Source organism: Leptodactylus fuscus, chromosome 2, assembly GCF_031893055.1.
Source record: "Leptodactylus fuscus isolate aLepFus1 chromosome 2, aLepFus1.hap2, whole genome shotgun sequence".
Taxonomy (NCBI): Eukaryota; Metazoa; Chordata; class Amphibia; order Anura; family Leptodactylidae; genus Leptodactylus; species Leptodactylus fuscus.
In genome coordinates this window covers 257001380-257026844 of record NC_134266.1, presented here as the reverse complement: position 1 = coordinate 257026844, position 25465 = coordinate 257001380, and the positions used below count along the sequence as shown (strand labels likewise).

Below are 25465 nucleotides of genomic sequence, written 5' to 3'. Positions count from 1 at the left end.
AGACCTTGATAAGCGGCAGCACGGGCAAGAACATGGCTGTAACATCTCTGCCTGTTCGGGCCTCTGCGCCACCCTCTGCTCGCATGCTGCGGCGCCGGAGGCGTGTGCAGTTTGACAATTTGCTTAAGGTTTTTAGTTGCACTGTGTGAACATGGCTCTAGTCCTTAATTGGATTTGCACCACACCCGTCTTCTGCCAAGGTTGCCTCTGTTCATTAAGTGGTTAATCTGTCTTGCCTGTGATTGACAGCTTTTCTTCCTGTCAGGTTCTGGGCGGGTTCTTCCTCCCCTATTTAGTCTTGGCTCACAGTCACACTGGTGCCGGTTATTGCCCTTGCTTTCTGGTATTGTTTGCTGTTATTTACTTGTATGCTAATCCTTGACCTCTGGCTTTCCTACTGACTATTCTCTTGACTCCGATTTGGCACTGCATCGCTCTCTTGTTACCGAACCCTGGCTACCTGACCTCCCTTTGTTGTTGTACGTCTTGTCTGCGTTTTGTGTTTCACGTATTCAGGGAGGGATTGTCCTCGTGGTTGTCGCCTATCACCTAGGATAGGGTCTGGCAATAGGAAGGGAAAGCGGGGGGCTTCAGTTTAGGGCTCACTGTCCCTTGTGCCCCTCCCTCCAGGGTTCACCAGCAGCTTCTGGGGAATTATCATCTGGCTATTCCCTAACAATGGCAGATGAATTTTAATGTTGATAAATGTAATGTCCCTAGGCTGCTGTAATTGGATAACTGTGTAGTCATTAAATCTTGGGAATAGGGGACAGCAGAACAAGAAAAAGACCTGGATAGAGTACGAACAATTTCAAGTCCAATCAAATCCAAAACTTTTACTAGTTTTACTGTCCCAAATGGAGACTTAAACCTGGAATCACTTGATGTCATGTACGATATATTGCAATACTCTTGTCACAGCTACTCCTTGGAACCCTGCAATATCACCAGCAAGGGGTCACGGCAGCGATACAACCACCAAGCTGCCATAATTGTCATTGATGCCAACATCTTAGGGGTTATTTTGACCATAAGTGTGTATAGTACAATCCGAACCTGCAGGCGATATACACCTCCTGTGCTTGCTACAGCTTTGTGCTCTACTATAACAGCACTGAGCATTCAAGAGGTTGACCAGGGAGTGTCATTGTTCCTACATGCACCCGAGTCTTCTTGATGCCTGACCAAGGATGTCAATCTAGTTTCAACTCCAGATTATGTAATCAAAACCAACCCCTGTCCCCTGGGTTTCTCTTCCTCCTCGCTCTTTTCCCGTTTTCATTCCTAGTTACCCATGCTGTGGCACCTTGCTGACATAGTAAAGTAAAATATCTGTGAACACAAGAGGGTTGGGAGGAAGCTGAATCCAAGTACGTAATCACAAAACTAGTCCACAACCCCCAGGTCCGGCAACAAGGAAACCCCGCTGCATGTAAGTACAATTACCCTCCCTGGACAACCCCTTAAGTATGCATACTTAAAGGGGTTGGCCAGGGAGGGTAATTGTACTTACATGCACCAGGGTTTCCTTGTTGCCGGACCTGGGGGTTGTAGACTGGTTTTGTGATTACGTATTTGGATACAACGCCGAGGGTTAAGGCATTAATGGATTGGAGAAGGTTGAACTTGATAAATCGGTATCTCTTTTCAATCTGTGCAACCATAAATCTAATTTTATGGTCCCTATTACTGACCCTACACTCTATAGAGGTCCACCAAACCGAACTTATATCATACTCAATCCTACGGTGACATAAATTCCATTGCAGTGCATGAAACCAACTCAACTGAAATTTATCCAAATAACCTAAATAATAACCTAAAACAAAGACGTGGGTCCACGTGGGGCCATTGCTGCTTCCTGGGCAACATGTTATTAAATTCATATATTTTTGATGTGATGTTTCTATATCTTGTCATTTTTCTTCTGCTTTCCATTTTTCAAATATATTTGAGATTTCTATATATCCAATTTTGTTTCCCGGGGAATGGATGTGCACTTTTCCACAGAGACCACAAGCCCTGGGGAGCTTCTGCTTCTGCTGATTGCAGTAAGGACAAATTAGGTCAAATGTCAGAATGCTGATGGCTTGTGTGTGAACGGGAGCTGAATTGCTGTTATGAAGACACAGCACAGAATCTGTCAAAGAGGTCTCTGATGGCTTGTAATCAGCAGCAGTTCTCTGGGTTTACTGGATCTCGATGCGCCGAGCTATTCAGTAATGCATGTCATTGCTCATGGTATATTGAATGATTAAACTGCATGGCGAGCGGCTTCCAGCCCCTATAACTGATTGTATTTTGACATTATTGACAGCACATAACCTCACTGTACCGTATCATCCAAGATAAGCACAAAAGAAATCCTATAGGCAATATTCTAGCCGTGGCTCAAAAATGCAGAATCCGTACTATACATAAAGTATGGTGATATATAGATGGTAAAAAGTAGTTTCTATCCAGAGGCCTATAGAAAAAAAATACTCTCTAGAAAAAATAGAAATGTAATATTTACTCAGGGGCCAATCCCTTTAATCCTCAGAGAATGAAGTGCAGCGCAGAAGAGCTAACCAATGTCGACCGTTCTCAATAGGAACAGAATTGTAATGCAAACCCGGACTATAATACAGGCTGAAACCCAGAATCACTTGGCTTAAAGAGGACCTTGTACCTCCTGAATTCAGCGCACTGTCGGCTTTCACATTCTGTGCCCCCGAGCTGTGCCGGTACCGTAGCTCTTCACTGTCAGAAGGGCATTTCTGACAGTCAATCAGGAACCTCTCACAGTAGCGTCTATAGCCCTGTACTGTGAGAGGGGGCGTTGCTTACCGCCTAGTGATGATGCTGAGTGGTGAGGAACGACCCCCCAGTACTAGTCTACGGATGAGTACTATCAGGAGTAGGGGAGGCGCTCCTCACCGCTCAGCGCCTGGGCGATAAGGAATGCCCCTCTCACAGTACAGGGCTATAGACGCTACCGTGAGGAGGGGCATTCCTCGCAGACCATAAGAAACGCCCTTCTGACACTGATGAGCTACGATAACGGCACCGATAGCTCTTCAGCGGGGGCGTAGAACGGGAATTCAGCGCACTGTCAGCTTTCTAGCAGTGTATTACACCGCATGTGCCCAAGGACGTGAAAGGTCCTCTTTAAGGCCCCTTGTAGATGACCTTGGCATGTGTGCTATAATTTCTGTTGATCCACGCACATGACCGTATAGTCTCACATGCAGGCCGACAACTCAGACCAAAAAAACTCAGGACAGATTCTCGCCCTGTCCAGTTTTGTGGCCATAGTTGTGCAGCTCGTATTCATTGAATCAATGGGGCTGCAGAAGCACAGATGGTGCACGGGCAGCACACAGATGACATCCGGCCAGCTGGCCACCAGCACACGTTTGCTTTAAAGAATTGATAGTCATATACGGATCAGTCATGACAATTTTATGAGACTCATTTTGTTGAATGTTTTTGAGTTCAACCACACATTTCATTTCTGTACAAACCAGAACTGCTATTATTATACTCTGGGTTCTCTTCATACCACCAGATTAGGTGCAGCAACATAACTTCTATATTCACCTTGCCTCACATGGGTTCCCTTGCAGCATCTAGTGGTTCCTGTCATTGGACCTCAGTGGTCATGTGTAATATGACAAAATCACGAAGCTTGTCTTTAAGGGTCATGACGTCAACATACTCCATGTGACCCGTTAGGTGAAATCAAAGGCCTCAGTAGTCTCCCAGGGTGTATGCCATCAGACAAATGTCCAGAAGAGGATGCAGAGAGACTTCTAGATGCTGCAAGGGAGCCCAGGAGAGGTGAGGCCTTCACATATATTCTGGGATCTGAAGATTCCCTTGAGTATAAAAGTGATTCATAAGCGACAACCGTCAAATGTTTCAAGTTCGGGTCGAGCCCAAAACTTTTGAAAAATTTAGGTTGAATCTGGTTCGATCCAAACCAGTTCACTCATCTATAGTCATAACCCACTCATTCCAACCAATACATCCCTAAGCCCTTGAGCCATGGACTCCACAGGAAATCTTAAGGTGGTGGTGCTTTCTTCCCATAAGCGCATCCTGGTGGTATTATTTACCCAGATATTAGTAACATAGAGGTTGAGGAGGTTGAAAAAAATAATTCCATCAAGTCCAGTCTATATATCTACCAAATGGATCCAAACAAAGGAAATAAAATCCATGCGGTGGGCGCCAGTCGCCACAGCAGAGGTAATCATTCATTCATTAAATTCCATATTCTAACATTAAATATGACAACTTGAATAAATCCCTGGATCACCATCCTATCCCCAAAACTCTACTTTTCTTAGAACCTGTGATATTTTTACTTTCAAGAATGTCATCCAGACCCTTCTTGAACTTGTATCTACACTGCCTGGCCAAAAAAAAGTCGCGAGTGTTAATATTTAGTTGGGCCACCATGAGCATGAATAAGAGCACGCATCCATCTCGGCATGGAGTCTATAATGTTCTGTAGTGTAGACTCAGGGATTTTGATCCAATTCTCGAGTATCAGGGAGCCCAGGTTATGCACATTCGTTGGGGGTGGTGAGTGACAGTGCAGGTTCCTTTCCAGCACATTCCAGTGTTTCGTGTGCTTCTCGTCACACCCGGACACGACCATCACTCTGGAACAATGTGAAACGTGATTCATCTGACCACATGACCTTTCTCCACTGCTCTAGGGTCCAATCCTTGTGGTCTCTTGCAAATGACAGATGCCGACGTCTGTTGGTCTCTGTCACCAATGGCTTTTGTGTGGCGACACAACTGTTGAGACCCATTCCTTTGAGTTCTCGTCGCATTGTTTGCTCCGAAATGTGTAGCTCCATTGAGTTGAACATCTGTGTGAGCTCAAAGGTGGTTTTCTGGCGATTATTCTTCACCAGTCGCTTTAGGGACCTACGACCTCGAGTTTCGAGTATAGTCTTACGCCCACACTTTCCACAGTTGGAGGGGGGTTCTCCAGCATCTCGCCATGCTCGTATGATACGCTGAACAGTTCTCTGTCCGATACCAGTTACTTTGACTATCTCCTTGGTCGATTTGTTGGCCTGATGCAATCCAATGACTTGCCCCTTCTGGAAGGCACTAACATCTCTTCCTCTGGTAGCTCTTCCGTTGGTAGACATCGCTTCACACCTTTAATTATGATCTGCACTTGACAGGCTACAGCTCAATTATATATATTCAAGAATATATGCAAATTCCTGACATGAACAGTTCATAATTATATCAGGGGTGGAACAGTACCTTGTTGCACAAGGCGACTTTTTTTTTGGCCAGGCAGTGTATTATAAGACATCACCACTTCCTGTGGACCACATCACCTTCCATTGTTACATGATCGAGTTCTGATGCTTATATGTCCAGTAGGCAGGAGTCAGCATAGGCACTCTGACCGGACTGGACATTAACATATGCTGGAGTTGCCAATGCCCTGTGTACTCGGTCACTTTCCTATTATAGCCACCATTAACTTTTCAGCAATTTGCACTCGTCTGGCTCTACTAAGCACATAACACAACATAAAAAATATATACAGCCATACAAAACCATTAAAAACCCTGGATACACCCTCACAAACCATTTATTTTGGCCTCATCAATAATGTGACACTGTTTTTGATTAAGAAGAGAAAGGCCCGTGACAGCCCGACCACTCCTACTAGCAGCTTCTTTACAGACCTGAACTAATAATTTTACTTAGATCACTTCTCCAGGATTCATTTTTCAGTGTCCCGTGACAAGAAATCTATCTGAGAAGAGGATGATGGGAATTAAGTGCATGCTATACATCTAGATGTCAAGTAAATGGTTTGGGGTGGAGAAGCTTAATAAAGGAAAATTATGAGGGATCGGTTACATAAAAGTCTTGCTGGCCTGGATGAAAAAAAACTGGATGTGTCTAAAGATGGGGCTGCCAACCTTTTCTGTTAGACGATGAAAGTTATTCCTAGAATAACAAACTTCTACAACCAGTGAGCAATGTATCATAATTCCTTGGTTCAATAGTATCCCCTGTGGGGAAGGTAGCTTGGCAGCAGCAACGGTGCGGGTCCAACCAGCCAAAGATACGGACACAAAATTTGTAGCAAACAGGTTTATTTTGAAAAAATCCAGGCACAATAGGAGCAAAATAAAATACAGCCTTAACTTCAGGCAAAGGATGTGAAACAAAACCCTGCTTGTCCGATCACTAACTAGACAATAAAGTACTAACTGTACGTGTGGCTTACTACCAGCCACATGAATCAACACTTCCTCTCCTCCCAGGATCTGCCCTGGAGTGCAGGCTCTGCAGCTATTTATGGCCCAGTAACGAGTCTGGGACCTACTACTGGAGCTGAGGCCTATTCAAGACCCACCCCGGACTACAAATAAGTCAGAAACCTGAGGGAGACATACGGGGATTCCAGCACTCTACCTGTCACTTTCTCATACCTCTCAGAAGCCCAACACAGGTTGAATAAAGAGGACATTTTCTGTATTAAAAAACATTGCAAAGTTTATCTTCACTTACACTATGGAATTATGAAAAAAAAGAATTAAAATTTAGTTATACTTTAAGGAAGACAGGTAGGAAGGGCACTCACCAACCGATTGTAATCTTCTAAAACCAAGTCCTTTATTAAGGTAAACTTTAAAAACAGCCTTAGGGAGGAAGGTACAGCATTTTTGCATCTAAGGCTTGAAAAAGCGCTCTGAGGAGTGCGAAACGGCTGTTGCCTTTTTCTTTCGCCTATAATGCGAATTCCTCCCTAAGGCTGTTTTCAAAGTTTACCTTAATAAAGGACTTGGTTTTAGAAGATTACAAGCGGTTGGTGAGTTCTCTTCCTACCTGTTTCTCTTTTTCAACAATGTGTATAACACCTTACCAATGTATCATTATGACTGTCCGACGCGCGTTTCGTCTGCACCACCAGGCTTCGTCCAGGGACCAAATCTGCTTCCGTAGTAGTTTTGTCGAATTGGTTGGTTTATTGGTCTTCAATGATGCGGCCCAGGGAGTGATATTCATATATCATCATCTCTAGAGAATATCTTGGTTTCTTTTAAAAATTATTCAAATTATAAGCTAAGAGAGTAACCTTGGCCAAATGTCCATGAAATTGTCATTCCCCATTTACAGATGTGTCCCTATTTAACTTAGCTCTAATTTGGTTAAGGACTTTAGAATCCCCAAATATGTTTGATGCCTGGTCTCAGCAGTTAAATCTTTCCTTACTAAAAATTTAAAACTTTTCCTTATCTAAAGCGTAAGTACTTCAGCCTCTGCAAATGATTTCCTTCTAGTTTAATCTGATATCAGTCAACATAAATGACCCCGTTCCTCCAGTACTCTGCCATTTTTGAGGTCCAGACCTAGTATAATTTGCCATATATTTGGTGAAGTATTAGAGATGAGCGAGTAGTGAAATATTCGAGGTTTGAGATTAGTTTCGAGTAGAGTCTCAATATTCGACTACTCGATCGAATATCGAATCCCATTACAGTCTATGGGAAAAAATGCTTGTTTCAGGGGAAACCAGTATTTCACTAAAGGAGAGTCACCAAGTCCACAAGTAGCAGGAGGAGAGTGTTTAGGAGGAACGCTGTGCACTTGCGTTGATATTCCATTCGGGGGGTCCTCCTGCGGACTCTTTCCAGATGGGACGCAAACGCTAATGTGAACTTACTCGTCCTGCAGAAGTTGCCAGCTCTCCCGATTAGCAAAGAAGAGCCTGCTGCAGAACCAGCATTGATTGGACGAATGCTATACACTGTATCAATGCTGGTTCTGCAGCAGGCTCTTCTTTGCTAATCGGGAGAGCTGGCAACTTTCGGTTATGCGGAGCTGACTTTTTCTCATAGGAATGCATTGACCAGCGTTGATTGGCCGAATGCTATACAGGGTACAGCATTCGGCCAATCAACGCTGGTTCTGCCGGAGGCTTGTCTGTGAAGAGGCGGAGTCTAAGATCGGACCACAGCAGTCTCCATTGTGGTCCGATCTTAGACTATGCCTTATCACTGATGAGCCTCCTGCAGAACCAGCGTTGATTGGCCGAATGCTGTACACTGTATAGCATTCGGCCAATCAACACTGGTCAATGCATTCCTATGAGAAAAAGTCAGCTCCCGCTTAAATGAAAATTGCCAGCTCTCCCGACTAGCAAGGATGAGCCTGCTGCAGAATGCTATAGCATTCGGCCAATCAATGCTGGTTCTGAATCGAATCTTTACTGTGAATAGCGAGTAGTATTCGAATGAGTACGAGTATTTTGAATACTGTAGTATTCTATCAAATACCTACTCGATCGAATTCTACTCGCTCATCTCTAGATGTGGAACAGGGGAGAGAAAACAGACCATAGAGTTTTCTGAGATTAAAAGATAGCTATGATGGTATATGACTAATGAAAAAAGCTGAATGTATCTTCTGAGACAAATTGGAGGTTTGGTCCACGCTCATCTAGTGAACAAGTAGTCTTGCAGCACTGGAGTCCTAGGTTTGATTCTGACCATGGACAACATCTGCATCCCATGTTTGTGGGCTTCCTTTGGGTACTCCGGTTTCCTCCCACATTGCAAAGACGTACTGATAGGGAATTTAGATTTGTTTTGTTTTTGTTTTTTTTTACATGTAGATTGAGAGCCCCATATAGGAATAACGATGTACACTTTTTTTTTTTTTCCTATTGATATTTTTTTGTGGAATTGGAGGAAATCCACACAAACACAGAGAGAACATACAAACTCCTTGCAGATATTTTTCCTGGCATGATTCGAATCTAGGGCTCCAGCACTGCAAGGATGTGGAATATGTTGATGCTATACAAGTATGCAAAATAATAATGTAACTCACTATCTTCCCCCTTCTTTTTTGGTCACTTTAGATGGAGACTTATTGTTTAAGTGTCCCTTGTTTTCTCTCACCATCCACTTCTTTTCTCACACGATGTAACGCGGCGCTCATTCTGACAATTTCAATGTGTAGCGCGCATTACACGGAACCCATTGAAGTCAATGGGATTCTGTTTTGAAGCGCTGGCTCTGACACGAGTTTACGTGATAGAATGAGCGCCGCGTTACATCGTGTACACAGGCCCTAAGAGCTTTGTTATCTCTCTCCCCTCCTGCAGTTCCCTCATCGCCCTCTGTTCTGTATTTTACTAAATCTGTGTTATTTTGAAACCTTTAATTCCCTTAATTGGTAAACACAACCTAACAAGTCTGTTCATTTGGATACGTCACCTTGGCTGTTATTTAAGTTCTTACCCAGTTTTGTTTTTTCTTCTTTGGTTGACACACTTTGCTAAAATACTACAGTACTAATATATATATAGATAGATAGATAGATAGATAGATAGATAGATAGATAGATGCAAAGTAAGAATCCTTTCAGAGATAGAAGAGTTAAGTTTACATTTGTCAATTAACATAATGAAGTCAATGAAGAAAAGAGAAATATAAATCCCATTAATATTTGGTGTGAACTTTTCCCTTTGGAGGAGGAGTCCTGAAAGTGATGATCCAGCCCCTGCAGAGCCCTGATCTGCCCATCCAGTCTGTCTGGGATGACATGAAGAGACAGAAGGATTGGATCAATCCTACATCCACATCTACATCCTTTCTGCAGAGTTCAAAAGCTACCTATACAAATTGTGGAATGCAAGGGCCTGATGTCACACCAAATATTTATGGGATTTACATTTCTCTTTTCCATATGTAACCGCTTCTTAAGTGGATAGGGTCTCCTTTTTTCTTACCCCCAAAGACGGAAACCCGATTGCTAGCAGGAACCTATTGTCCATTGCGCACTATTTTACTCCATTGTAAATAATCATGTTCTTTCCACAGCCATTTGATATTTTAGCTTTTTACTTCCCCCTCTTCTAAAAGTTATGATTCAACATGAGCTGCCGACGAGTTAATAAACCGACATTGACCATATAGAAAAAAAAGAAAAACATGGCTGCTTTCTTCCAGAAACAGCACCACATATGCCCATAGCTTCAAGAATGTTGACTGAGATGCATACACATGATGTGCTGCTGTTTTTGGAAGAAAATAACTGTGATTTTGGAATCCTGTATAATGCTGTTAAACGATTACCTTCAATTTGCATATTATATATTGTTACATGATGTTCTGATCCTGCAAAAGCATTTTAAGGCCCGGTTCACATCCGCGTTCAGTATTCGGGGAATCAGCTTGGGGACCTCTAAACGGAATACTGAACACATTGACAAGCGGTGTGCAATGAAAGCACACAGACCCCATAGACTATAATAGGGTCCGTGTGTTTTTCGAGTGGTGTCCGCACGAGTCATGCGGAGAGAAAAAGTACTTCAAGAACTACTTTCCTCTCCATATGATTCATGCGGACACTATGCGGAAAACACACGGACCCCATTATAGTCTATGGGGTTGTGTGCTTTCATTGCGCACCGCTTTTTAATGCATTTGGTTTTCCATTCGAGGGGTCCCCAAGCAGACTCCCAGAAGAGAATACCGAACGCAGATGTGAGCCAGGCTTAAGCCATTATTTTAATTGTTTGGTCTATAATTCTTTTTACTATTTTTTTCTTGCAGATCGGATACTGGAATGATATGGATAAGTTGGTTTTGCTTCAACACGAACCTACCTTCAGAAACGACTCATCAGCAATTGAAAACAGGACAGTTGTTGTGACAACAATTCTGGTAAGTTTCCTTCTTTTTTATTTTTTAGTAATCTTTGATATTTAGATTATTCTCGTGTGGCCAAGATCTAAAAGTATAGCATCTCTTAAATTCACTTGTAATTTATAAAGCATTAATGTAGCTTGAAGCTTGATCGTGTCCCAGTTTTCTTGGGACAGCCTTGGGTTTTGCCACTGGATATCTTTTGAGTGGAACTTTTTTTTATTTTTTTCCCTGAGCAGTCAAGACTTCAATTACCCATGGATTTGCATAATTAGTGGAAATTGCTTCAAATATATTTTTTTTCTGGCAAATTACCACCCACAAAATTGATGTGTGAGTTCTTTCTAGACCAAATTAAATAGTTCATTATTACTATTATAATTATTATTATATTCTTTATATTTTTATTACATTTTTTTTAATTGATTCGGAAATTGAGGAAAACAATGGCCAACGATTTAGTTATTATAAAAACAATGGCATTTGTTGTGAGTTATCCCTGTGCAGCAAGTTAGTTTCAAGTTGAAGATGGCTACATCTGTATTTAACATTATTACGTTTTTGCATTTAGGTTATAGTTAACTTGTGAGTTATTTTTTTTTTTTTTTAGATATTTTGTTCCCTATTTTCTTTGTTGATTTGGCAAAAAAATGACTGATATTTCAGACAAATGCATGCAATATAAAACGTGTTATCACATTACAAAGTGAAGGAGTGTAAAATATTCCTGATTTTACAAATCTTTTATATTGCAGCTATATATCATAATAATTTCATTTATATTTCTCTGTTTAGCATTTTCATTTCCAAATTTTCTTCCAGAATAAGTTGTTGCTTTCAGCACCAGGGACAGTTATTTCTACACTTTGCCAATACTTATTGCTGTCAATGTGATACATTAACTTCAGTTAAGAGGTACATTTGCAATTTAGTACATTGACTTCTAACTGACTACACTGAACCAAGAAAAGCTAAGAAAATCCTTATGTTTCATGATAGAACAGTGGAACACAAATCACGTTTCTTTATGGTGCAGTTATATCAAGTGTATTTGTCAGCTTCCAAAGTCAGCCCTTCAACTCTGCCCTTTAAATCAGTTGTCAAAACAGGCGGGTGGAGGGTGACCTTTATTGTCTGGACTTTCCACTACACTTCCCTGCACTTTTCACCCGCTCTGTTACACTTGACATTAAAGTGATGAAATAAAGAAGTGTATTTTCAATGGGTATTACAAGTTTAGAGGGTTTTTTTTTTACTTTTTGTCTAAAACGGTAGAGCCCTAAAGTTGGCAAAGCTATTTTTGTCAAAACATTACCATAAATACAGGACACACAAATCAATTCAGGAACAGTTAGATTGCATTTGCATGATGCTTTGTAGACTCTGTGAGCTTTTTGTACGGTGCATATTTTTTTTTCCTAAAAGATTCAGTAATGGGAAATCATACTTCAGTACAGTCCTCCTCTTTTCAGCCTCTGATGAAGAATCCTATTTTAAGAAATTGATCAAGAAAGAACAGATTTTCAAGATCCAGCGACCATTCCTTGCTATGGCTCAAGTATAAATCACCATTGTAGTCCAAATAGTAAAACTTTTTGTTTTTTCATTTTTGTTTCTTTCCTTAAAACTGTACTGTGGATAAATATCCTCCTGACTTTATAATCATCTTTTGAATTATTGTTAAAATTGCCTTCAGATCATATTATGGCAGAATAGTACTGACACAAAGTACAAATTTACCCCCAGGTTATCAAATCAAAAATACATAAGAAAGCTTAAGGCTTTCTTAAGTCTTATCGTTATAAATAAACCTTTAGGCATGAGTTTAGGACTACTACTCTCATTTAGATGAAATTATATATTTGGAAATAAATTCTAAATTTTAATTTAAATTTCATTCTCAATTTTCAAATCTGAAAGATTTCGAAATCACAATTATTTTTTATTTGAAATGTAAAATTAAGCAATTATAATAGTTGTTAAAACTAAAGCTCCAACTTCAAGTTATATAGCCAAAACTATACAATCTAGCGTCTTTATATCTCTTTGTATTACCAATTTTGCTATTTTCACATAGTAATAAGTGTATTGCTGAATGGAAACTGTTAACAGGTAAGTAAACCGCTGCTGCTGGCTAATCTATTATGATTAGAGATGAGCGAACAGTAAAATGTTCGAGGTTCAATATTCGTTTTGAGTAGCCCCTCAATATTCGACTACTCGAATCGAATATTGATCCCTATTATAGTCTATGGGGGGAAATGCTCGTTTCAGGAGTAGGCAACGTTCGATCAAATTATACTTACCAAGTCCACAAGTGAGGGTCGGCCTGGATCCTCCGAGAAGTCTTCTCTGTGCAGCGTCCCCGCGGCATCTTCTGGCTCTAAATTCAGTCTGCCAGGCATCGGGCCTGGGCAGAGCCAACTGCGCATGCCCATACTACAACCGGATATGCGCAGTCGGCTCTGCCCAGGCCCGATGCCTGGCAGAGTGAATTCAGAGCCGGAAGACGCCGCGGGGAAGCTGCATGGAGAAGACTTCTAAAGGTAGGAGAAGAACCAGCGTTGATTGGCCGACTGCATAGCATTCGCCAATCAATGCTGGTTCTGCATTGAACTTTTACATTTGAACAGCGAGTGGTACTCGATCAAGTACGAGTATTTCGAATACCGTAGTATTCGATCGAATACCTACTCGATCGAGTACTACTCGCTCATCTCTAATTATGAACTGTAAGGCTAAGGCCCCACAGGACGATACGCAGTGCTAATCCGCTGTGATAACAACCGCGGCAGGAATGCAACGCGTCTCTTCCCGCAGCGCATTGAACAGAAAGTTCACAGAGTTTTCCTCCGCTGACTTTCTGTTACCATTATATCTACAGGAAAGCCACCAGCGTTTCCATAGATATAATTGACATGCTGCAACTTCCAAAACTACTCCGGTTTTGGAAATCGCAGCATGTCCACGAAGCAGTTTTAAACGCAAAGTGGCATGGGTTTCGTATGAATCCCATCCACTTTGCCTATACTGTATAATGCCGTGATTTTTCCTGTTGCGTTTCCACTGTGGGCAAATTGAGGCATTTCTGGCCCGTGGGGCCCGGCCTAAGTCTATATTTTGGTGAATTTTTTAAGCCAAGTTAGATGTGGAACATGCTCGTGCAAATAAATTTTAGAATTTTGAAAAAAAAAGGCACAATAGGTACAAATATTTTTTTAAAAAAAGAGTAAGTGATTAATAAATTGGGCACACACAGGGAAAAAGTCTTTACGGAGAATTTGGACATTTGTGTCAGAAAAATTTAGCTCTGATCAGAATAAAGATGACTAAGGAATAAATCCGTACCTAATTTTGGACTTAAATGGGCTATCCCATAATGGACACTTATTCCTATCCATTGGACAGGGGATAAATATCCGATCACTGGGTGCCCAATGATTGGGTCCACAGTGATCAGGAGAATGGGAGGACCAAAGCCCCCTAAAGCCTCCTTGTGAATGGAGTACCGGCGCCCTTGAGCCACACTCACTTCGATTGGGATTTGGATGCTGCCGGAGATTGCGGTAACAGCAGCCCCATAGAAGTGAATGTAGCACCGATCATGCAAGTGCACTGGCACTCCTTTCACAAGGAAGACTTAGGGGGATTTTTGATCCCCCGTTCTCCTGATCAAAGGGCTCTGTGCGGAACTGCTATTTTACATATGCCCTTTTGAGATAAACATTGCTACATCTTGACTTAATTTGAGTGAGACTACAAACAACGACCAAGAATTGAGAAGGGATTCCACCATGTCCATCCTCCCATGCCCAACCCCCTCACTACATTTGCTCTTCCAGAGTCCTGACTCTTGAATGTGCAGCATATAACTGAGTGCCAGTTTCCATCATCATCAATTGTTTTTTGTATTAACAATGGTGAAATATTGGATAATAAGCATGTGAGATAATAGTCCAGGAATAATTTAGGATAGGGTAAGTTATTAATTCATGGTGTAAAAAATTACATATAAAAGATATAATATTGCTAATTAGAGATGAGCGAGTAGTACTCGATCGAGTAGGTATTTGATCGAATACTACGGTATTCAAAATACTCGTACTCGATCGAGTACCACTCGCTATTCGAATGGAAAAGTTCGATGCAGAACCAGCATCGATTGGCCGAATACTATGCAGTCGGCCAATCAACGCTGGCTCTTCTCCTACCTTTAGAAGTCTTCTCCTTGCAGCGTCCCCGCGGCATCTTCCGGCTCTGAATTCACTCTGCCAGGCATCGGGCCTGGGCAGAGCCGACTGCGCATGCCCGCTTGTAGTGCGGACATGCGCAGTCGGCTCTGCCCAGGCCCGATGCCTGGCAGAGTGAATTCAGAGCCGGAAGATGCCGCGGGGACGCTGCACAGTGAAGACTTCTCGGAGGATCCAGCCCGACCCTCACTCGTGGACTTGGTAAGTATAATTTGATCGAATGTTGCCTACCCCTGAAACGAGCATTTTCCCCCCATAGACTATAATAGGGTTCGATATTCGATTCGAGTAGTCGAATATTGAGGGGCTACTCGAAACGAATATCGAATCTCGAACATTTTACTGTTCGCTCATCTCTAGTGCTAATGCGCTAAGGCTAGATTCACACCAGCGCTCGCTTTCCATTGCTGGATTTCGTCCGGCATTCTGCTTGAAAAATGCAGAAGAAAAGTCCTGTAAGCAGAACTTTTTTCTCCAAATGTGTCGGCAGAAACTGGGCTGAAACCAAGCGGACTCCATTATAGTATATGTTAGCGGATTGGGTTTCACTATTTCGAGGCCCCAAGGACCTGAACATAGAGAAAAGGTTTTTTTATAGGATTTAGATATTGATGATTTATCCTTAGATTAGTTCATCAATACTAAATCAGTGGCTATCCAACACCCAGCAACCTCACAGAGAAGCTGATATGTGGAGCCAAGGCTGCTGAAACTAGCACATTGTATAGAACTGGAGACAGGAAGCTCTGGACACTGTGTAGTGGTCGTTATTGGTTACTACAGCCCAGTTTCCATTCAAATGAATGAAATCTGACCAAAAATGGCTACTACATAATGTCTTTTTCCACCTCTGTGCACGGTGCCAGTTGCCACGGCTGTGGCTTCCAATATTACTTGATCTATGAGGGTGCTTGGTGTCAGACACTCACTGTTCTGATATCTGTGGCCTATTCTAGAGATAGGGCATCAATATGTAAATCTTAGAAATCTATTTTAACACATATAACACTTTAAAGCAGCTGATTTAGCCATCAGCGATCAACACCTAACGCATCAGTCAGACCGTAGCCCAGGCAGAATGGGAAATCCAAGATCTCTCTGCAGCAGCTAGTGTGCGCTTAATGGTTTCCATGTAGCAAAAAGTTCAGTGGTTTCATATACTGTATAGCATTAAAGGCGTTTTCCAGCCCAAAATTGGCCAACAGCTTAAAATATTGTGACTCATAAAAGAGTTCATCTTCACTCTTCCAATGCCCCTGCTACTCCTGTTCTGATGCTTCCCAGTTTCTTGCCGATTCCTGTACTTGTAGCTCCGGCAATGACATCCCAACATGGACATATGAGTACTTCATGTGTAACACATCTCCCTAGTTGGCACTGGTTGGCCACAGTAGTTACATTTCTGTGTTGGGAGGTCATCATTGGATGAAGTACAGAGATGGGCAGAGACTGGGAAGAGCAGAGTAGGATTGGTGAGGTCAGTAAGATGCTGTCACTTCCACCTCCAAATGTTATTGTATTGTAAGTATGTCAACACAGGCTCTCCGGGGAGCTCAGCCAATGATTCTCAGTGATATATCCAGACACAAAAGAAAAACCGGCAGCCACCAAGCCGATTACTATGTTCCTTTATTGGCACAAAATAAAGTGGGCAACAAGATGCTAGTGACTGTGCAGAGATGGGCCATTTTGCACTACTAGTAGAACATCGATTAGCTTTCTGACCAGAAGACTAGGAAGGTCTTGTAGCTTGTAATGGCTGCTCACCTGACAATAGCCAGCATCATGGTGCCCCTTTATGTTGTGCCAATAAAGGAATATAAGAATTAGTCCAGTAAGGTGCCACTTTTTCTTTGGTTTGTGGTTTGGTAAATATTATTTTATTTTACAATACTCACCGATGCCTTTCCAAAAACTTTGCAGCTGGAATGCACTTTTAAACCAAAAATGTGTCAATAGCAAAGCAGGTAATAAAGTGTCAATGAATATTTGCAGTTATATGGCTTGTGCTAGACCTATTTCAGACATGTAATATGGCTTCAGTTTAGGCTTTGTATTACAGCTGGAACTCTGCAGCCTGTGTGTTTCTGCCGAACCAAACTTACACTAGGTTCACACTAGAATTTCGTGGGAGACTCTGTCCCAGATTCCGCTTAAAATCAACAGAAAGAAAAGTCCTACAAGGAGGTTTCAGTATAAAACTAATGGAAACCAGGTAGAAACTCGGCAGACCCCATTATAGTCTATGGGGCCTGAGGGTTTTCTTGGGTAACTGTTGTTTAGCAGACAGGGTCTCCAGTTTTGCATCTCCATGTGGACCCAAATGACGGAGATCCAAACACTAGTGTGAACCTAGTGTTAGATCACCATATTTATAACCATATGAAAAAAGTACCCAGCACCCGTTCATGGATTCTCTGGAGATACCCAGTGAGGACAGTTGCAGCTCTTGCCCGAACATCAACCCGCTTGGGTGGTGAAAATAGTTCAATAAAACAAAACAAAAAGACCAGGAAGAATATAGAGCGCTACTGTATTTATTAGGTTCCAAAAGGCAGCATAAAAGTGGGCTATGCATTTCGACACCGGTCAGGTGTCTTCATCAGGCCGCAGAGAGCCAAAAACACAGCAGCTAAAGTTTCAAGCTCTTCTCAAGAGAAGAGGAAGGTTGAGAAGAGTTTGAACCTTTGTCTGCTGATTTGAGTCTCTCTGTGGCCTGATGAAGACACCTGACCGGTGTTGAAACACGTAGTCATCTCTTTAACCATCTTTTGGAACCTAATAAATATAGTTATAAGCTTACTCTACAGTAGCGCTCTTTATATTTTCTGTTCTTTTTGTTTAAGTTCAGCCCGCATTCAAACTCCATTCAGGGTCTCTGTCCCCGAATCTTCTAGAAAAATATGGAGAGAAAAGTTTTGCTTAAAGAATTTTTCTCTCTGCATTTTTCCGTAAACTGGAGGGAAACTCGGTGGACCCCATTAAACTCTATGGAGTCTCTTGGTTTCCGTAGATTTTAAGTGGAGTAGCTTTCTGTTTTTCGGTTCCCCAAGTGGAACCAAAGATTGGAAAGCCAAATGCTAGTGTGAACTTAGCATAAAACTGCCGAGGATCATGTGTTGTGGCTGTAGTACTAGTCCTAAAATACTGCTATATTGTGGTCATCTAAGATAAGCTTATAGCAAAGCTTGACTTAAACTCAATTATGATATAGCTTATTGGCCTACGATCAACCATAGTATGATTATATGTACAATAAAGTTGGAATGAAATTTCTAATGGTTACCTATTTATTATCATTTATGTATATAAAACGGCTTCTGCTTTACATTTCTCTACTGCTATCTCCTTACACGTAAGCTAAGCCTTGACTGATGTTTAGTATAGCATGTGCTGTAGAAAGAATCTCCGCTCTACAAAGTTCTGCTTTAAAGCTGTTATTGTACAGTAAATGCTAGATGTCGGTATAAGCTTTGCATTGTGTGCCATGTTTTATATGTTCAGACTGAAACATCCCAGGAGGGAATTCTGTTATTCAGCTCATTATATGAATTTTGGGGCATTAATGTGAAAACTGGGTTTTTGGAAAATGTATATTTTTTAATGACTGAATAAGAAATGAGTAACTAGACACAGTACTGGCAATGTAAGCATTTAGTAATCTGTAGATGACCAATAGAAGGTGACAAAAAGGTAAAATTGAGGACTCTTAAAGGGGTTATCCAGGATTATAAACCATGGCTGCTTTCTTTTAGAAAGATCTCCACTACCTCTTCTCACAGTGACATCACATCCATTGGTCACCTGGTCATACTGTATCTAGAATGTTCATGTAACCAATGGGTGTGATGTTACTGCTAGAGATGAGCGAACACTGTTCGGATCAGCCGATCCGAACAGCACGCTCCCATAGAAATGAATGGAAGCATCTGGCACGGCGACCGGCCGCCGGCAAAGTGTACGTGCCAGGTGCTTCCATTCATTTCTATGGGAGCGTGTTGTTCGGATCGGCTGATCCAAACAGTTTTCGCTCATCTCTAGTTACTGCCCAAGTAGAGTAGGTGACTTGGAGGTGACATGACTTCTAATCGTGGAAAACCCATTGTAAGGATTTTTCTGGAATTTAGATATTGATAATCTGCTGTATCCTTATCCTTAGTATTGATCATCAATACCAGATCAATGGAGATCCATTACCCAACAGCCCACCAATGAGTTGATATCAGAAGCATAGGTCACCAGAACTAACACAGTGTATAGAGCCTGAAGCAGACAGGTTTTCAACTCATTTCCCATTCAAATAAAAGGGTGCTGAGCTGCAGTAACCCAGCATGGCTAAAACACATTCGGGCAGATTTATGAAGGTGCACCCACTTCCGGGCTGTGCTCCTAAAGGGAAATGTATGCCAGGTCGTAGCTGGCATTCATTTCTGACATCATGTACGTCAGATTTCAGGCATAAATGATAATAAATCTACTGAGGCTGATGGCCCTGCCCATGCACAATCTATCCACCCTCCAATTTTTGGAAAAATAGCAATGAAAAAGTTGCAATTTTTTTGTGCAAGCTTCCAAGAAAATGCAACTTTTTATGCAATATATACCAGAAAACTGGGCCATTGCACAGAGGTGTCTATATACATAGTTGGCTCTCTATACCATATTAGACCCATCAGCTGATTTATGGAGGTGTTGGGTTTTGGATACCCACCGATCTGATATTGATGACCTATCCTTCAAGTAGATTATTAATGTCTAAATTTCAGAAAACCCTTTTAATGTCCTTCCAGGAGACTAGAGAAGCCAGCCATTTTTTAGACGACTTAGAAAGAGGTCTCCTCTTGGGCTGTATTAAATTAGGTCATGTGACCTCTCGACCAATTAGCAAACCCAAGAGAGGACTAAAACGGTGGCAGGGATATCTTGTAAATTATATAGTGATTAGACCTGTATCCTGCTAGTCAGTACTACAGGAGTAACCGTAAGCTGCACTTGTAATAATTGGACAAATCCCAGTGTCAAGTTCCTTTAAGCTGAATATTTTTAATCATTGACCCCGATATAAATTTTCCTGTCTTATTGATGCTGCCTAGGCAGAGTAGTAAATTGTTTTATTGGACTATAATGAATACTCCTTGTCCAATATAGCACTACATTTGTCAATATGCGCTTGACAAGAGTTATCTGAACCAATGCAATCTATAGATAGTGACTGTAGTAATTTATGGGAAATGACTGAATTAATGAAGGAGATTATAAGAGTAGTTAAACTGGTCCTTAATTGCTAGATGTCTTAGAGCCCAGAGCTGCATTCACAATTCTCCCGGTTCATTGGAAACAGACGGCAATCTTGGTGCATAGAGCTTATCTGTGATACTACTAAGCTTTCCATATAGTGAGTACTATAAAACCAGGCCTAAAGACTACCATGAATACAAATCATTATTGCTAGGGAGGAGCCGATCTTGACTTTTCAGGATCGATTTTAAAATCCGATTTCCGATCATTTTTCATTCGAACCCGATCTCGATCCCAATTCCGATCCCAATGCAAGTCAATGGGATATTTTTTATTAATCGGAGATCGGATTTTAAAAGCAATCCTATTCACTACACAGCATGGAATCTAACAATTGTACGATTTAATTGTTAGAATCCACGCTGTGTAGTGAATCACTAAGTAGCCAGAGGATTTTTTAAAAATCCTCTAGCTACTTAGTCTCCCCTGGTGTCCACTTACCTGCAGAGATGGCTGCTCCGGTGCCCGGTGTTCTTCTTCGCCTCGCTGTGGCTCCACGCTGCTCTTCTCACCTCGTTGCCCCCTGCCTCCCAGATTAGGAGAGTGTGGGCGGGTTAGGAGAGTGTGGGTGGGTACTGGGAGGGGAGACGTCACATCTCCCCGCCCTGTTCCCGCCCACACTCTCCTAAGCCACAAGCCCCACCTTCCTAGCTCTTTAAACACTAACCTGGGAGGCGGGGCAACGAGGCGAAGGAGAACATCGGGCACCGGAGCAGCCATCTCTGGAGGTAAGTAGCTACTAGAGATGTTAGTTTAGTCTCCCATTAGAATGAATGGAGGCAGCTGGCGCGCAGGGGGTTAAGGCTGTGTGCCGGCTGCTTCCATTCATTCCTATGGAACCGCAGTGGAGCCTTCACACTGAATATACACTCCACTCAGAATGAGCGGAGCGTATACTCAGTGTGAAGGCTAAGCAAAGCATTGTGGGAAATAGTACCGCTCTCGATCCCACCTAAAAAGATTGTGTTCAGAATTCCGATCGCGATCATAAAATTTTCTCGATCGCCAATCGGAATCCGATCTTTTCCGAACACAATCGCTCAACCCTAATTATTGCATCATTAGGAATAGTGGAAGATCTAAGCTCCGAAGCCTGAAGAATTGTTAATGCAGCTTGGAACTATTACACTTGATGCTACTTAGGATCAAAATAACTAAAAGGTACTTTAGTTTGCTTCTATAATTTGCCTATGTTGGACACTCCCTTTAAAGAGGACCTTTCATCCCCTCAACAAACTCTAAACCTTTGCATTCTTCAGTAGGTGCTGTGTCACTGATTCCAATACCGTTAGAATATTTTCTCTAGCCCCCACCATTCCTGAGCAATCATATAGTTTAGTTTCTGCCCTCAATATGCTAAGTAGGTTCTCTAGTGTCAAGTGGGTGATCCCAGGATCACTGTTCCAGACCAACTGACTTTAGAGAACCCAATTGGATGCTGATACTAAAATAAATGATTGCTCAGGATCGGTGGGGGCTAGAGAACGAATTCCAAGATGACACCTATAGAATGATATAGAGAACTGGAGACAGTGGAGGTGGTGAATGGTCTTCTTTAGGGTCTGTCTTCCTGAGGTTGGATAAAGTAAATGATGGTTACCTATAAATCCTTTTAATTTAAAAAAAAATCCTGAATGTTATTCAATTCTTTTATTTTATATTTTGGATCGAGTCGAACTTTTGAGAGCAAGTCCGGTACCATAGAGGTATGCAGCGGGTGTATATACATATGCTATCTGTGTATTATACATTATTTCAGTGTATGTACTAGATGTGCTTTAATCTCATATAGTTGATATTTGCTTCTATGTATATTTTAGTCGTTGTTTGATTTGCCTCAATCTGTAAAAGGATAATTTGTATGAATTAAAGGAACGCTTCATGAAAAATTGACACCCTGTTATGCCGACGGCAAGGGTCTGTAGGGGCGGAGATTGGGCAAGTGTCTATAGGGGCGGAGCTTGACCACTACCTTTCCTGTTCTTTGAATTCTTGCTCCACCCCCATTCAATCCTTGCTGTTGACATAACACAGTTTTTCTGGAGTAGTCCTTTAAATATTGTGGTCTTACATCTTATGGACCGTTGTATAGCGACCCTCTGTGTTATGGCATTGATAAAAGATCCCGAATTTTGTATTATTTGGTTTGTACCATAATAAAGCTGAACATTTAAAGACATATCAAAGCATGTTTTCTATTTTTTGGCATGTTCCTGAAACCACACTGCAGATTTGTACTCTCTGTGCTTAATAAGGTAAATGATATGTTTCATGTATCGTTTCAACATGGTGAATGTGAACTCCAGATCCGTACCAATGTACCTGTATCTCCTATGTCGGCTTATGTTATGTTCTTAGTTGATATTGATATTTTTTGTTGACGCATTAAAGCGGTGTGTTTCTGTGGACCATTGTTCAAAGGCTATTGTTCTTTATTTTCATAGTGTAGCCTCCAAAGTTTACTATGATACATATCATTTTTCAGTATCCGGGGATTCCTTGTGGAGATCCAGCCAATGTATCAATGGTATCTGGGAAAACTTGGAAATTTGCTCTTTTCCAGAAGGAACAAGGCTACCTCTCTAGTGCCACCTATAGGTAGCTTCTCTATAAGTCAATGTCCAACCCTTAGAAACCTGACTTGGTCAAACCAAGGATGTCCAACAGTACATACCTTTATCATAGTCCTTATCACCCATCAGAACAGGGATCTGGTTGACTGGATGGTATGCCTTTGGTTCAACTCCTACTGGTGGACATCCATTTATGTAGGGAATCTTACATCTGGTTGTCAAATGATATTTTGGTTCCGGCATATAAAGTTTATGTAATATGCACATTCTGTTATATCTTGTGTATCATGTCCTCTTGGTGGTCTAGGTCTCTTCTTCGACTCATTAAAGTTAATGTATTCACAAGATGAATATCTGTCCTAGTCATGTGATGGTCTCACATACACTAGGCATATAACAAGAGTGAGTGAGTTCTAACCAAAAAATACTTAGGGCTTACACTCCTAAGGCAACATTCCCACAAACAATGGCCAAAACGGTCTTCACTTGGTCTAACTATGTTCCCCCACGTCATTTACAACACATCATAGAGTAATTCAAAGAGTAAACTATGAAAATTTACGGAGGTTGTGCAGGATTAGAAAAACATGGTAACCTTCTTCCAAAAACAGCACCACACCCAGTGGGGAACCTGTCGTGGAGGAATGATAAGCGACTGCTATTGAAAATAAAGTATTTCTACAACAATTGATCTTCACCATGTTTTCTCTGTTTTGTTTTGTTTTAATTTTTACTATGGGGCCCCATGATTTTTGTGTACGCCCAAGGCCCCATTAGTTTCAATATAGCTGAGCTATAATACTTTACATGACCCATGGATAGGTGTGGAGCTCTTCCTACAAGGAATCAGCAATGTTTTTGTAATTCTGTGTAACCACCTTAAATGTCCTCCTGTGGAGATGTCAGAAGCTCATATGGACTTGTTCATCCAATGGCCCTGATCTTCATATACTGCAGGTAGATCAAGGCTAAAACGTATATTATTATGTATAATCTGGGTGGTAGGTGGCCAGATAACAGTGTTTAATAGTCATACTGAGGAGATCTCATGAGCTCACCTGGACGGGTTCATTCCATGGCTCTAACCCTCCAAGACTTGTACACTCAAAGAAGAAAATTTCTCGATACTCAATAGTACCACAAAATATAGCACAGTAGGTTTTCTGTACTTTTTTATGTCAATCTTGGGTACTACTTCCCTACCTTTTCTTTCCTCAAAATATCCAGAGATAAGCTATTTAGAAGGACAAATCTGTAAGATGTTTTGGAAGTCATCTACTACTCCATAGGTCAGTTCATGTCTTGTAATAAAATGCATAGTTGAATACCATAAAAGCAAATTAGATAAATAGTTCGTAGAATTTTTTTCATGCCCACACTCAAAGTTGCCTCACTTGAGCCGATTAATGCTACCTAGCTCTTCATCCGAAGAGAAAACAGTATACTACTTGACAACAAGATTGTCACATGAACTAGCCCTTCTGTTATAATAGTGCCTATGGGGGCCCTTGTAGATTCATCCTGCCTATAAGGAAGAAGTGAACATCTCCCCTTCTACCTTCAAGTAGCGTGTTTGAGCAATTGTAGGTCATAGATGGGGTGACATAATAGATGAAATTGGATAAAGACCTCAGTCCATCAAGTCCAAACTATAACCCTACAATCCCTACAGTGTTGATCCAAAAGAAGTAAAAAAAAACCATGAGGCTCATGCCAATTGTCCCATTTCAGGGGAAAAAATTCCTTCCCGACTCCAAATCTGGCAGTCAGTATAAAAACCCTGGATCAACGTGTCCTTAAAATCTAGAATCAATAATATTTTTCTCTACAAGAAAGGCATCCAGGCCCTCTTTGAGCCTCTAGAGCAGGGGTAGGGAACCTTCGGCTCTCCAGCTGCAGAGACACTGCAACTCCCAACATGTTCCATTCACTTCCATGGGAGTTCCAAGAACAGCAGAGCAAGTATACATGCTGGAAGTTGTAGTTTTGCAACAGCTGGAGAGACGTACGTTCCCTACCCCTGCTCTAGAAACTGTAAGTCATAGCAGAGAGCTGCTAAATATGAGTTCCCACTCTGGTGGAAATAAATTGAAGGATGGCTTATAGGCAAGGATTTATTTAATTGCTGCTGCGTGTGAAGCTACTTGAGGGTACTTAGAAGTTTCGAAGAGTCCACTCATTCTCATTTTGTGAATACAAAATCTTTCTTTCTGTGTAAATTAGTGGATAATTTCACGTTTTGACACCTTCTAAGGACCACAAGATTAGTGATTGCAGTAGGTTAGTTGCTACAAACCTGCAAATGCAGATCTCATCCATATGGTGCAAGTAAAATCTGGCTTTAAAGGGGAGTTCCATTCAGTTCCATAGGGTTGCAGATTCTGCCAAAGATTGCAGTGGTGGTAGCCCCATACCAGTGAATGGAGCACCAGCCATTCAAGCGCTCTAGCGCCCCATTCACAGAGAGGCTATAGGGAGACTTTAGTCCTTGTCCACCTGAATATTGGCGATCAGACACTTATTCCCTGCCCCAAGTCCCATGGATAGGAGAAAAGTGTCCTTAATGGCACAACCCCTTTAAGCCTGCAGCATGTAGCTTGTACCGGTTTCAGTTAATTGATTTGGGGTGGCTCGCAGTGACGATGCTTAA

At 41.6% G+C, this 25465-nt stretch overlaps 1 protein-coding gene across 7 annotated transcripts in view; it reads left to right on the top strand.

The window, feature by feature from the left end:
* Window positions 1-25465, top strand: part of GRIA4 (glutamate ionotropic receptor AMPA type subunit 4) — a 699790-nt gene that overhangs the window by 627656 nt on the left and 46669 nt on the right. For 5 of the 7 annotated variants that reach the window (XM_075266112.1, XM_075266111.1, XM_075266110.1 and 2 more), the window contains one exon: window positions 10602-10712. In XM_075266112.1, coding sequence (XP_075122213.1) covers window positions 10602-10712 — 111 coding nt within the window. Of the gene's footprint in view, window positions 1-10601; window positions 10713-12119; window positions 12552-25465 lie in introns of those variants that run through there. The other 2 variants (XM_075266115.1, XM_075266116.1) reach the window with 2 other exon arrangements.